Source organism: Salmo trutta, chromosome 29, assembly GCF_901001165.1.
Source record: "Salmo trutta chromosome 29, fSalTru1.1, whole genome shotgun sequence".
NCBI lineage: Eukaryota > Metazoa > Chordata > Actinopteri > Salmoniformes > Salmonidae > Salmo > Salmo trutta.
Genome location: NC_042985.1, coordinates 5,644,885 through 5,659,100, shown reverse-complemented (window position 1 = coordinate 5,659,100; position 14,216 = coordinate 5,644,885). Strand labels below are relative to the sequence as shown.

Here is a 14,216-nt window from a genome sequence, read left to right as displayed (position 1 = left end):
CATCTTCCAGTCCTTAGATAATGAGCACGTTCCTCTGCTCAGGTGTTGCTGACGCCTGCCAGGTCTTACGATGCCTGGATAGGTATTTTACGTATCAGTTAACCACATCACATGTTAAAGCAATCTGGTGTCCAACGGCACAGTCGTTGACATGGCACGCAATCATTGGTTGATGTATGCAACGTCTGAGCAGGGGAACACGACCCATGTCTTGGACATGAGTGGAAACCATGGAAACCAAAGACCAGGGTCACACTGTTGGTCTTGTTTGAAGATGTAAATGAAACAACAAGATAAAAGGCTAAAATCATAGATTCTAACATCAATATTTGACTGGCTTATAAACAGTCTAAATATTTAACTGCTTTCAGCCAAAACCAATTAAACAAAGCCAGCTTTTAAACAGAATGGCTGAACTGCGGTCACGACAACAAAATGTGTCCCCACTACAGTACATCAATTCATCAAACGATGCATCCCGGGTAAAGTGTATCATTATTCTCTTGGTCCAATCAGACCTTAGAGCACAGTCTGACATTTTGGATGAAGATATTGGACAACAGTAAGACTGTATTATGCGAGATAATGACTTACTCGCACAGCACACTCATTTTCATTCAGAATGTAAAAACGTTCAACATGATTCTGCCGAGAAAACAAGCAGCAGCCTGACTAAACAAAGTGCATTTCAAATGACATCCCTGAGCACAATGTTGAGACCAGGAGAAGCGCGTCAACAAGGGGAGCTTAAAAAATAAAGTTTACTCAGCTTAGACTTTAGGAGGGAATGGTAATTTGAGTAGAGAGAGAGAGAGAGAAGAGAGATTTCTGGGGACAAGGTTGCCGCTACCTTGCAGATGCCGTTAACACACATGTCTCGGCTCAAGCTGCCCTCGTAGCACTGGGTCCCGTCAATGACAGCGTCCAGCATCTTCTCTGAGAAGTACTCGTTCAGAGGGCGGCAGTGCAGCTCGCAGGGGTTCACTGGCAAACACAAACAGGTTAGGTGTCACCTTACTTTAGGGACAAGGTATCACTTTGCTTTAGGGCTGTATCTGGCATTAAGACAACTAAAGCTGTCCTAAGCATGACAATAACATGACCAAGCAGCATTATGTCATTTGTTACTGTATGTAATCAGTTGGGTAACGGTTAGCACGTCAGTTGGGTAACGGTTAATACGTCAGTTGGGTAACGGTTAGCTTGTCAGTTGGGTAACGGTTAGCTTGTCAGTTGGGTAACGGTTAGCTTGTCAGTTGGGTAACAGTTAGCTTGTCAGTTGGGTAATAGTTAGCTTGTCAGTTGGGTAATAGTTAGCATTACAGCCTTATTCTATAATTGATTGTTTTTTCCCCTCATCAAGTAAATAAGGCATTCCCGCGAAAAAGGTATACAGGTAATTCCACTGTACATTTTTTTATATTTTTTGGAGCCTTCTTAAATCTCACAGATATAGGACAGGCACTTCAAAACATACTTTCTTTTGATTTCATTTTTGGGACAAACTCAATGTTATACAGTGCCTTCAGAAAGTATTCAGACCCCTTGACTTCTTCCACATTTTGTTACGTCACAGCCTTATTCTAAAATGGATTAAATTGTTATTTCCTTCATCAATCTATACACAATACCCCATAATGACAAAGCAAAAACAGTTTTTTACACATTTTACTAATTTACAAGAACAACTAAAAACGTGTGGCGTATTTATCGTTAATGTGATGCCATGCTATTATCGAATAATTAACTATGTTTATAATTACACAAATAAATTAATCCTGTAACCATTAACTCAGTAACCTGAGGCACCACGGGAAAAGTTTGTTTAATGAGTTACCGTTTCCCAAATTTCCCCACAGCATGATGCTGCCACCACCATGCTTCACCGTAGAGATGGTGCCAGGTGAGGAGTGGCTTCTGTCTGGCCACTCTACCATAAAGGCCTGATTGATGGAGTGCTGCAGAGATAGTTGTCCTTCTGGAAGGTTCTTCCATCTCCACAGAGGAACTCTAGAGGTCTGTCAGAGTGACCATTGGGTTGTTCGTCACCTCCCTGACCAAGGCCCTTCTCCCCTGATTGGTCAGTTTGGCCGGGCGGCCAGCTCTAGGAAGTCTTGGTGGTTCCAAACATCTTCCATTTAAGAATGATGGAGGCCACTGTGTTCTTGGGGACCTTCAATGCTGCAGAAATGTTTTGGTACCCTTCCTCAGATCTGTGCCTCAACATAATCGTGTCTTGGAGGTCTACGGATAAATCCTTCGACCTCATGGCATGGTTTTTGCTCTGACATGCACTGTCAACTGTGGGACCTTATATAGACAGGTGTGTGTCTTTCCAAATCATGTCCAATCAATATAATTTACCACAGGTGGACTTCAATCAAGTTGTAGAAACATCTCAAGGATGATTCATGGAAACAGGATGCACCTGAGCTCAGTTTCCAGTCTCATAGCAAAGGGTCTGAATACTTATGTAAATAAGGTATCTGTTTTTTATTTTTAATAAATTAGCAAAATTGTCTACAAAACCTGTTTTCGCTTTGTCATTATGTGGTATTGAGTGTAGATTGCTGAGAAAAAAAATCATATTTAATCAATTTTAGAATAAGGCTGTAATGTAACAAATTGTGGAAAAGTCAAAGGTTCTGAATACTTTCCGAAGGCACTGTAGGGTTCAAGTATTACCCTTGTATACATGTCCGTACTGTATTTAACACATCCACTGTCAGAGCAATACCACTCTGCAGATTATTGACACTGCACAGACCTGTGTAACCTTAACTCAGGCTTAACGTTATCGTCCCCCCCACATGAATTTAGCTAGGGCTAATCTGGTTAGTGTCCCCTGTGTCTCAACATTCTTCAGGCCGATAACATAGTAAATTAGGAGCTGGGCACACAAGGAGCTGCTGTGCGATACTGTATATAATGGTATAGAAGGGTTTCCAATGAGAACGTTTCTATTTCGACAAGGAATCGTTGTTTTCCAACCTTGTCTATTCAGGGTAGTAAACTGAGAAATGTTAACGTATTACATTGTATACTTTAAGGCATTTTCTCTTTCTATACCTGATAAACACAGCCCACACAGTACAGTTAAATATTACTAAGGGCTGTTGTAAAAGTAGGCCTTATTTCTTCAACAAAAACATTTGGAGTTTGGCATGCCAAACAATAGTTGCTTTGCACACTTTTCATAGTTCCAGGTGAATAGACCCAAAAAATGATTTCTACCAGAATGAGTATCTGTCTGTCTTGCTCCACAATGTGTTTGTGCTCTACAATGGATCTCAAACCAACTTTTCAGTCAATAGACAGAAATGTCATGGCTATAGCGGAATTTGGAATGCAACAAATACGCAACTTACATCACATGCTTTATTGACACTCCAAACATGCATGAAATGGCTACAGGCCTTGCTCGGATGTAGAACAATGAATGGTTTTGAAAAATGTTTATGAAGTGAGTGTATTTTCCTCTTGTTTGCACTGTCACTCTAAAGTTGACTAAACATACAGGCTAAAATTAAACATCTGGAAATGTATTCTGTGTTATTTAGTTACTTTGGGGTGTATGAGTTTATGTTACAGTATCTAGCTAGAACAACGCACACTCACCTCTGTTGTTGACCTGCACCCATTTGTAGAACTTGCCCTTGTAAAGCATGGTGTTAAAGTGACTGCACTGGATGAGTCTGAAGGAGGGCTGGTTGGGGGGGCAAGGGGTGCTGTTACAGATCTTGTAGCGCCTTCGCTCCCCCACGCAGTACTTCCCTCCGTACTTGGGACTGGAGGAGAGGAGAGAGTAGAGTGGAGTGTCATCCTGTTAGTGGACAAACAGGCATGTCTTTAAATGGATGATAACAGTATTTCCAGGTGGCTGTAAGGCATGTGATAACAGGGGGGGGGGGGGGGTGGGGGGGGGGGGGGGGGGGGGGGGGGGGGGGGGGGGGGGGGGGGGGGGGGGGGGGGGGGGGGGGCTCAACACGGGTGACTCACATTGACATAGATACAGTATCTTTTACAAGCCTGGCCAAGAGACAGCATCTCAAATCAACCATAGAGGTACAGAACATAACACAGAAAACTATATGTTGTCATGTTTCATCAAGAGCACCATGTGTCTATGTGATGGTAGGCCTTTAAATGAAACCTTTCGACCTACAGCAAAAGGAACAAGGACACAATGTTCTAATCACAGAGATCCTATTAAAGATGCACTCCAGAAATGTTTAAACCTTTTCATGTTGGAAAACAATATCCCACATATAAATACTGTAATGTACACACACTTAAGGTTACCAAAATATGTTTTGAGCAAAATAGTTCTTATTTTTTGGTTTACACAACTGCAATTCAAGGAGTTGGTCTGATATGATCGGCATCCTCCGTTGTGGAAACAATAGAGGACAAAAGAGGAAAGGCCCACCCCCTCACTTGTGCCATGTCATAAGGATACCTGGACCACCTATCCTTCTTCTTTAAAGGTCCAATGCAGCCATTTTTATCTCAATATTAAATCATTTCTGGGGAACAATTAAGTACCTTACTGTGATTGTTTTCAATTAAACTGGTCAAAAATAAACTAAAATAGCTTCTTAGCAAAGAGCTATTTCTCAAGCAATAATTTAGCTAGGACTGTCTGGGAGAGGTCTGAGTGTGGAGGGGACAACTTAAAAGGCCACTGTCTGGGAAGGCAAAAACTCCATCCCACCAAAACAGGCTGAACATTCAGGCAGTCTTTTCAAACAGATCTTACACTAAAAGGGCATTATCATAATGTCAAAGCATTATTCCAACTCAGTGTGGAAATACATGTGGAAATACATATAAAAACACAGGTAAATCTAGTTTTTGACTGTAAATCAGGTGATAAATGAGGTGAAAATGAGACTACAGTGCGAACCTAAATGAGAGATTCTATGTAATTCAATGGTTGTAATGTTATTTTCTGAACATAATTTGCATTTCATGCTCATTGGTCATTGAAAATAAAGGGATTACATAAGTGATGATGCGGTTAAGTCCTTACCAACTTACCCAATGATAACTGCAATCAGTGACACTCCTCTTATGAATGCTAATACTTTTCAAGCGGTCCTCAAGTGAGTTCTCTCCTCCATTATACGGCATTGTAATGGAAATTGAACCATTTTCCTGTCCTGCTAAGCATTCAAAATGTAACGAGTACTTTTGGTTGTCAAGGAGAATGTATGGAGTAAAAAATAAAATTTTCTTTAGGAATGTAGTGAAGTAAAAGTTAAAGTTGTCAAAAATATAAATAGTATTTCAGTAGTACTTTAACATATTTTTACTTAAGTACTTTACACCACTGCCCAATGCCAGTCCTCCAGTAGCCCCAACAGCACAGTACTGCCTTTTCTACCACTTCTTTGTCTTCCACGTCGGGAAACTATGAACTCCTAACACAATCCTATTGGATTCCATCAATCAAAATGTCCGCCAGTGCTACTCTTTGCCTAGTCTCTGGTGGTTCCCGTTGAGTACAGAAACTGGTGGCAGTTCAGCCTGACTGGGGCCTAAATGTTCTTAGGTACACATTTGATCATAAACTGGGCGCACGTGAAAATCGATGCCAGCGTTTCGATTTATAAACGATGAACTTCATCTTATTTTGCATGTAGTGTAAATAAACATAAACATGCTTACATGTGTGATTTATATTACATAATGAATAGAGACGTTTCATAAATTAAGTAGTGAACATACGCAGACCATTTGTATATGGTCTGCGTATGGTGGTTGAAGATATCCCTCTAGTGGTGTGGGGGCTGTGCTTTGGCAAAGTGGGTGGGGTTATATCCTTCCTGTTTGGCCCTGTCCAGGGGTATCATCGGATGGGGCCACAGTGTCTCCTGACCCCTCCTGTCTCAGCCTCCAGTATTTATGTAGCAGTAGTTTATGTGTCGGGGGGCTAGGGTCAGTCTGTTATATCTGGAGTATTTCTCCTGTCTTATCCGGTGTCCTGTGTGAATTTAAGTATGCTCTCTCTAATTCTCTCTTTCTCTCTCTCGGAGGACCTGAGCCCTAGGACCATGCCTCAGGACTACCTGACATGATGACTCCTTGCTGTCCCCAGTCCACCTGGCCGTGCTGCTGCTCCAGTTTCAACTGTTCTGCCTGCGGCTATGGAACCCTGACCTGTTCACCGGACGTGCTACCTGTCCCAGACCTGCTGTTTTCAACTCTCTAGAGACAGCAGGAGCGGTAGAGATACTCTCAATGATCGGCTATGAAAAGCCAACTGACATTTACTCTTGAGGTGCTGACTTGTTGCACCCTCGACAACTACTGTGATTATTATTATTTGACCATGCTGGTCATTTATGAACATTTGAACATCTTGGCCATGTTCTGTTATAATCTCCACCCGGCACAGCCAGAAGAGGACTGGCCACCCCTCATAGCCTGGTTCCTCTCTAGGTTTCTTCCTAGGTTTTGGCCTTTCTAGGGAGTTTTTCCTAGCCACCGTGCTTCTACACCTGCATTGCTTGCGGTTTGGGGTTTTAGGCTGGGTTTCTGTACAGCACTTTGAGATATCAGCTGATGTAAGAAGGGCTATATAAATACATTTGATTTGATTTATAAAAGATATATACATTTTTATAAACGAGGCCGCTATACTGAACACGGTGTCTTTGTCTGACACAGTGAGCCAGGAGGCCCCTGATGGCTCATATACTGAACACGGTGTCTTTGTCTGGAGCCAGGAGACTGGAACAGATCCAGGAGGGCAGAACAGAGATCCTCAAAAAGGACGATATTCCAACAAATAAGAAAGATAAAAGTGGAAAAATATCTAAGAAAAATTATATTGAGCACTGGACGGTTTATTTCAAAATGCAAGGACAATCTCTTTGTCTAAGCACTGGATCTGAGCGTCAATGCCATGCACAAAAGAAGAGGAAAGTCAGAATAGGCCTACGCCTCCAAGCAGAGCAACACAAACACGGCAACAAGATAGTAAATAAGGTATCTCAGAAATACGTTTTTGGATGGATGACACTGAACAGACCTTGGACTCTATTTGAAAACAGCTCCACTCAAAATCCAACAACTATAATGATTTAAAAAATGATTACTCTATTCAATGAGAATGAATGAGAAGAGTATTTAGTTCCTAACATATTAGCCAAGTAGGGCCTTAGTAGGGTGGTGACACTGTGTTCAATAAGTGACATGGTTCACAGAAATGTGTCATATGGATTAACTGTGTTCTGTTAACTAAGATGGTCAAGGGCTGATGGAGCATGGTCTGCATGTATAGTCCACTGGAATATCTGATACATACAGTACCTGTACATCGGTCTTGGCTCACACCCAAACACACTGATGTCCACAGACTGATTGAAACGTGCAGGCCTTCTTCTACCACTGTTTGTTAACAGTATTCTGTGGTAACTGCCCTAAAAACAGACCTCTCATCTTTGGTTTTGGGGACGTTAACACAGAATTAAAATACTCAGAGGTAGTTACATTTGCAAGTACCCAACAACTATTTACAAATAGTAATGTTAAAGCCTCATAGTGGGTGAAAACAGAGATTAAAGAGTGTGCCTTTAAGGGTTATTTAAGTCCCTGTTTAGTACTGATAAGTCAACAGCATATTGACATTCTATATACTAACAGTAAGAGGTGCCCCTCCTGGGAGAGCCCCTTGATGTTCTGCTTTAAAAATAAATCTGAAAGCAGATAATAACACAAGATATTGTACCTGCTGGTGTACACACCACGGAATATTGCTTTGAATTTGAATGTGCGTTTAACTAATTCTAATTCTCCGGTGCAGGTGCGTAGACTAATCCATTATGACTTACACTGGGTTGACGCAGTCCCTCTGGGCGTTCTGAACTCCGGCCCCACAGGTTCTGGAACAGGCAGACCACTCGCTCCATGGAGCCCAGCCCCCTTTGACGCTCTCAGGCTGGTGTCCCACCGCCACACACTCCCCGCCAAAGCACCACTGACAATCACACATTTCAATACTTCATTTGGATGCTCAGTGAAGCATTATGATTTATAATCTTCTAGGTCTTCATTAACTAACTGATAATTTCCTTATGTTTGGGGGTACAAAAACACAGTCTCCAGTGCACGATTACAAACATACTACCAAAAACAGCAACATTGGGCTAGCAATTCAAAAATTGATAGTTTTTTTTACCTAACTCCTCAAGTCATCCTGGTAATGAGGAGGAAAATCAAGAGAATAAAATATACTCACCTAGTCCTCACCCCACCTGGTCTCAGGATTAGTCTACACTCACCTAGTCCTCACCCCACCTGGTCTCAGGATTAGTCTACACTCACCTAGTCCTCACCACATCTGGTCCCAGGATTAGTCTACACTCACCTAGTCCTCACCACATCTGGTCCCAGGAAGTGTCTACAATCACCTTGCCCTGCCACACCTGGTCCCAGGAAGTGTCTACACTCACCTAGTCCTCACCCCACCTGGTCCCCGGGAGTGTCTACACTCACCTAGTCCTCACCCCACCTGGTCTCAGGATTAGTCTACACTCACCTAGTCCTCACCCCACCTGGTCTCAGGATTAGTCTACACTCACCTAGTCCTCACCCCACCTGGTCTCAGGATTAGTCTACACTCACCTAGTCCTCACCACATCTGGTCCCAGGATTAGTCTACACTCACCTAGTCCTCACCACATCTGGTCCCAGGAAGTGTCTACAATCACCTTGCCCTGCCACACCTGGTCCCAGGAAGTGTCTACACTCACCTAGTCCTCACCCCACCTGGTCCCCGGGAGTGTCTACACTCACCTAGTCCTCACCCCACCTGGTCCCAGGAAGTGCCTACAATCACCTAGTCCTCACCCCACCTGGTCCCAGGAAGTGTCTACAATCACCTAGTCCTCACCCCACCTGGTCCCAGGAAGTGTCTACAATCACCTAGTCCTCACCACACCTGCTCCCAGGAAGTCTATACTCACCTTATCCTCACCACACCTGCTCCCAGGAAGTCTATACTCACCTTATCCTCACCACACCTGGTCCCAGGAAGTCTATACTCACCTTATCCTCACCACACATGCTCCCAGGAAGTCTATACTCACCTTATCCTCACCACACCTGGTCTCAGGAAGTGTCTACAATCACCTAGTCCTCACCACACCTGCTCCCAGGAAGTCTATACTCACCTTATCCTCACCACACGTGCTCCCAGGAAGTCTATACTCACCTTATCCTCACCACACCTGGTCCCAGGAAGTCTATACTCACCTTATCCTCACCACACCTGGTCCCAGGAAGTGTTTACACTCGCCTAGTCCTCACCCCACATGGTCCCAGGAAGTGTCTACAATCACCTAGTCCTCACCACACCTGCTCCCAGGAAGTCTATACTCACCTTATCCTCACCACACCTGCTCCCAGGAAGTCTATACTCACCTTATCCTCACCACACATGCTCCCAGGAAGTCTATACTCACCTAGTCCTCACCACACATGCTCCCAGGAAGTCTACACTCACCTTGTCCTCACCACACCTGGTCCCGTCGACTGCACCATCCAGCTTTGAGTGACAAGTTGTCCCAACAGTGCACCACAAAGTACTGCAGACGTTCTACAGGGAAGGGACAAAGAGTCATAGTTACTTCCTGCCCACATCAACTCAATTATGCCTTCAACATGATGAATTAAACATAAAAACATCCCTGAGAACAGTTGCTAAGGGCATGAGAGCCAGCTGTCTTCGGAGGCAGGGCTCCAGTACAGAGAGATGGCTGATATCATTTCATGAAGACAGATCTAAATAATGTGTGGCTGACATGATATGTACATTATTCAATGGAAGAACATTGAAGTAAGGTGTAATGTGCAGTTCATCTCGAAATAGGGTAGCCTTATGAATTAATATGGATTCCAACTGACAGACACTTTCACTGCAAAGTTCTACATTCTGGCACTCCAGGCTTGCTGAAACAACGACTAAAAGTATTTGAACGATTTCATATACTATTATACTATTATAATCCAGTTCTGGTACTGTATATAGTATTGTGAAAATGTAGTGAACTGTGACTAATGGTCTTATTTTCTAGTTACATGTAGCGGCAATGTGTGTATAAAGATGAAGTATTAATCGAGAGGCACACGTCGGCCATATCCAAAAACATACATCTGATTACTCTGGTTATTTCCCGAGAGGTTTAGCTCAGGAAAGGATTTAGAACAGCAAACATTAGCGGGTTTAAATCACGACAGAGACATACAGCGAGGATTAGGATTAATATGGTATGTTCCAAGAAAACCATTCCAGAATCAAATTATATGTACTGTAGCCATCTGTGAAGTAATGCTCTCTGGCATTAAGGATGTCATTTCTCTCTACACTATCTGGGGATGTTACTTCACACATCAATGTTGAGCCCCACAGTCACAGGAGGGCATATTTCAAAAGAACCTTCCATGCTGTTGTAACCGGTGTGAAATGGCTAGCTAGTTAGCAGTGCGAGCTAGTAGTGTTTCAATTAGTGACGTCACTCGCTCTGAGACACTGAAGTGGTTGTTTCCTTTGCTCTGCAAGAGCCACGGCTTTTGTGGAGTGCTAGGTAACGATGCTTCATGGGTAGTGATGTGCAGTTCGCAAAATTATTTGTTATTTTTGAATGACTCTTTTTTAACTGACTCGAGAGTCATGAGTTGTTTTTTCCTGAGTGACTCGTTCATTCTAATTGTTCGTTTGACCTGCTGGACGTAATGAATTCTATACAGCAGAATCAATAAGTGCTCCTCCAGTGACTCCAGTGGAGATGTGCTCCGGGCCAACAACCGTCCGTCTTATATGCACACAGGCAAATTAGATCATGCTGCAGGCAGCATAGTGAAGAAAAATACATGTTTACAACTGATCATTGATTGCATGGTGTAAGAATGAATGCAATTAATTGATTATTGAACGTATGATGGACACAGTTTTGTAGGAAAAAAAACGTGCACAGCCTCTGCTCAACAAACTCAAACTGGAGAACGAATCGCTTGGGGGTGTTGCAGTTCGCAAACGATATTGTGCTCATCACCCTTAGCCTTCGATCACACCGGCAGCGTCACTGGATATCTGGATATGTGTGCAACAAAAGTTCAACATTCACCTTCTGCTACTATTTCTGTCAAGCTGTCTACACATACAGTTTGACACATACATTCGATACATCCAACATATGCACCACACAGAACGCACTGGAACTGTCTCTGCAATGCAATGCTGCAAGGCAAACACAGTGTTTCATTGGAAATGAATGTAATTCTGGTGTACCAAAATGCAATGACGCTGTCGGTGTGATGGAAACGGCATGGCAGTCGAGCAATGCATCCGCCAATAGTCGTTGCGCAATCCATTCAGGTTACGGCCACAACTAGACAACAGTGTGCAAAAACAGCCCGGAAATCTGGACCTCCCTCCAGCATCACAACGGGTGCTTCATGAATGCTCTCCCCCTCGAGCACCACATCTACATGCTTGTGTGACACTTTTGAATGAGGGTCAAAGGGGAAATACATCACTATTCATGGGTGATTGTTGATGATGTGTGCAGAGGGTCCCTGGTTTCAGCCCAGGTAGGGGCAATGAGAGGAACAAAAAGTGTATTCTTAACATGGTATTATTTAAAAGCAGATTTAGTGTGCTGTGTGTTGGTTACCTACAGTACTACTGTCTGTGTGTCAAAAGGCCACCATTTTTGGAGGCATTACAGTATCCAGCAAAATAGTGTAGTTAGCAGTTGGTAATTTAGTTAGCTAGCTAACCACAACTTTAACTAGGTAACCATCTTGGCCAACCATCTTGTGCAATTAAACAATTTATTTATTTACAGTTGGTACTGCGTTGGTCTTTGCTAGAAAAACATAATCTGCCTCCAAAACGGTCTACAATTTTGTTAACATTTTGCTGTTTACAACGATATTACATGCTTTATCCTTATTTTATAACACTTGTAAAACCACGAACCCACTACACCACCCACCGATCCCCCTACATCACCCACCGATCCCCCTACGTCACCCACCGATCCCCGTACGTCACCCACCGATCCCCCTACACCACCCACCGAGCCCCCTACGTCACCCACCGAGCCCCCTACTTCACCCACCGAGCCCGCTACTTCACCCACCGAGCCCCCTACACCACCCACCGAGCCCCCTACGTCACCCACCGAGCCCCCTACATCACCCACCGAGACCCCTACATCACCCACCGAGACCCCTACACCACCCACCGAGCCCCTACACCACCCACCGAGCCCCCTACATCACCCACCGAGCCCCCTACACCACCCACCGAGCCCCCTACACCACCCACCGAGCCCCCTACACCACCCACCGAGCCCCCTACACCACCCATCGAGCCCCCTACACCACCCACCGAGCCCCCTACATCACCCACCGAGCCCCCTACACCACCCACCGAGCCCCCTACATCACCCACCGAGCCCCCTACACCAACCCATCGAGCCCCCTACACCACCCCACCGAGCCCTCTACATCACCCACCGAGCCCCCTACACCACCCACTGAGCCCCCTACATCACCCACTGAGCCCCTACATAATCTCTGCTGATACACAAGCCAAGTCCTTAACCTTCGCACTGGCAAAATGGTACCGAGTTCACTGCTCAGCATTTTATCCCCGCTGTAAAGCTTTCTTATCATGAGGAAGATCACTTGTGTCTGAGCCCTGAGGGGGTGTCCGGAGGTGCGTCCGATTCGATTAGGGAGCACTCTTAAAGATTGACCCTAGGTCAGAGACAGTGACTCTGGTCTGGCGTCCTGGTGCTGCGATAAGTAGAAGCTGGTGGCATGGGACGACACGTTGGGAAGCTACTACAAGCCTCTCTGGAGAGACATGGTCCCTCACACAACACCAAGGAGAGAGGGGGCCGACTGGGACTTGACCATCTACTCCATTGCTGAATGTGGAGACTTGAGATAAGAGCTCCAAAAGGTCGATTTCAGGGTTTATCGGACTGGTGCTGGGGATTGGGACGATGGAGATAGACTTGTGTGTATTTTTTTGGGGGGCTGACATTTTGTTTGTGAAGAGGCAGAATGGTCAGCCGTGTCTGATTCTGACGTTAGCTTTGACCTTCTTGAAGCTGTTCGGCTTTAGAACGCGCTAGAGGACAATGAACAAACATCTATCAAACTGCGAGAAAGCTTATGCCCTTCTTTTTCAATTACTGGACAAAAATCGCAGACAGATTGGCTGGTCGAGTCGGTCATACTTGGAAGACTGTTGTGGTTATCAAAATGGAGATAAAACTAGAAGAAGTGAACAGAAAAATAATGTCAGCCCTGCATGCTGTGCTTGTGCCTTTGTGTGTAAGTCTCTGTGGGGAGTGACATGATGAATGTGTCAGTAGCTAGGTCTCCATACAATTGTTGACAAATTTGAATTGAAATATTCTAACATCTGCAGAAAAACAATATGCTCATTTTCCCACCAGAGATGTGTTTCCACCAAATTAACTTGTTGACTTGTTGCGTGATGACATAGTGCACATAAATATAACTTATATGGTTAAATTCACAAGAAATACAAGTTAAATGGGTTTCCATCACATTTTACACTCTACTGTGTGTTCCGTTATATAGCGAGGGTGCCCACTCTGGTCTTGGTACATGCGCTCTAGCCAACAGCTCACACATACAGAGCGGGTATAGCCTGCATGATGAGATTATTATGGACAAAAGAGAAAGATTGACAAATAAAAATAAGCAGCATGTCACCAGAATAAGACCCTCGATATTTATTGGAAAGGAGCATCAAGCTCATCACCTTGCACTTTCACCACCCTGTGAAGTTCATCATAACTTATTTCATCTGTAGCCTAATAAACTGCATGCTTTCCTGAGTCGTAGTGGGAGGACCACACAACATATCATCTGTAGCCTAATAAACTGCATGCTTTCCTGAGTCGTAGTGGGAGGACCACACAACATATCATCTGTAGCCTAATAAACTGCATGCTTTCCTGAGTCGTAGTGGGAGGACCACACAACATATCATCTGTAGCCTAATAAACTGCATGCTTTCCTGGGTCGTAGTGGGAGGACCACACAACATATCATCTGTAGCCTAATAAACTGCATGCTTTCCTGAGTCGTAGTGGGAGGACCACACAACATATCATCTGTAGCCTAATAAACTGCATGCTTTCCTGAGTCGTAGTGGGAGG

At 44.2% G+C, this 14,216-nt stretch overlaps 1 protein-coding gene across 1 annotated transcript in view; it reads right to left on the bottom strand.

Annotated features, from left to right (window-relative positions):
* The window catches only part of LOC115167442 (A disintegrin and metalloproteinase with thrombospondin motifs 7-like), a 180,697-nt gene that overhangs the window by 88,776 nt on the left and 77,705 nt on the right, over positions 1-14,216 (bottom strand). The window contains exons 10-13 of the mRNA XM_029721856.1: positions 9,512-9,604; positions 7,839-7,984; positions 3,619-3,788; positions 851-984 (exon numbers count right to left, since the gene is read on the bottom strand). Of these exons, the coding sequence (XP_029577716.1) occupies positions 851-984; positions 3,619-3,788; positions 7,839-7,984; positions 9,512-9,604 (543 nt within the window). The remainder of the gene's footprint in view (positions 1-850; positions 985-3,618; positions 3,789-7,838; positions 7,985-9,511; positions 9,605-14,216) is intronic.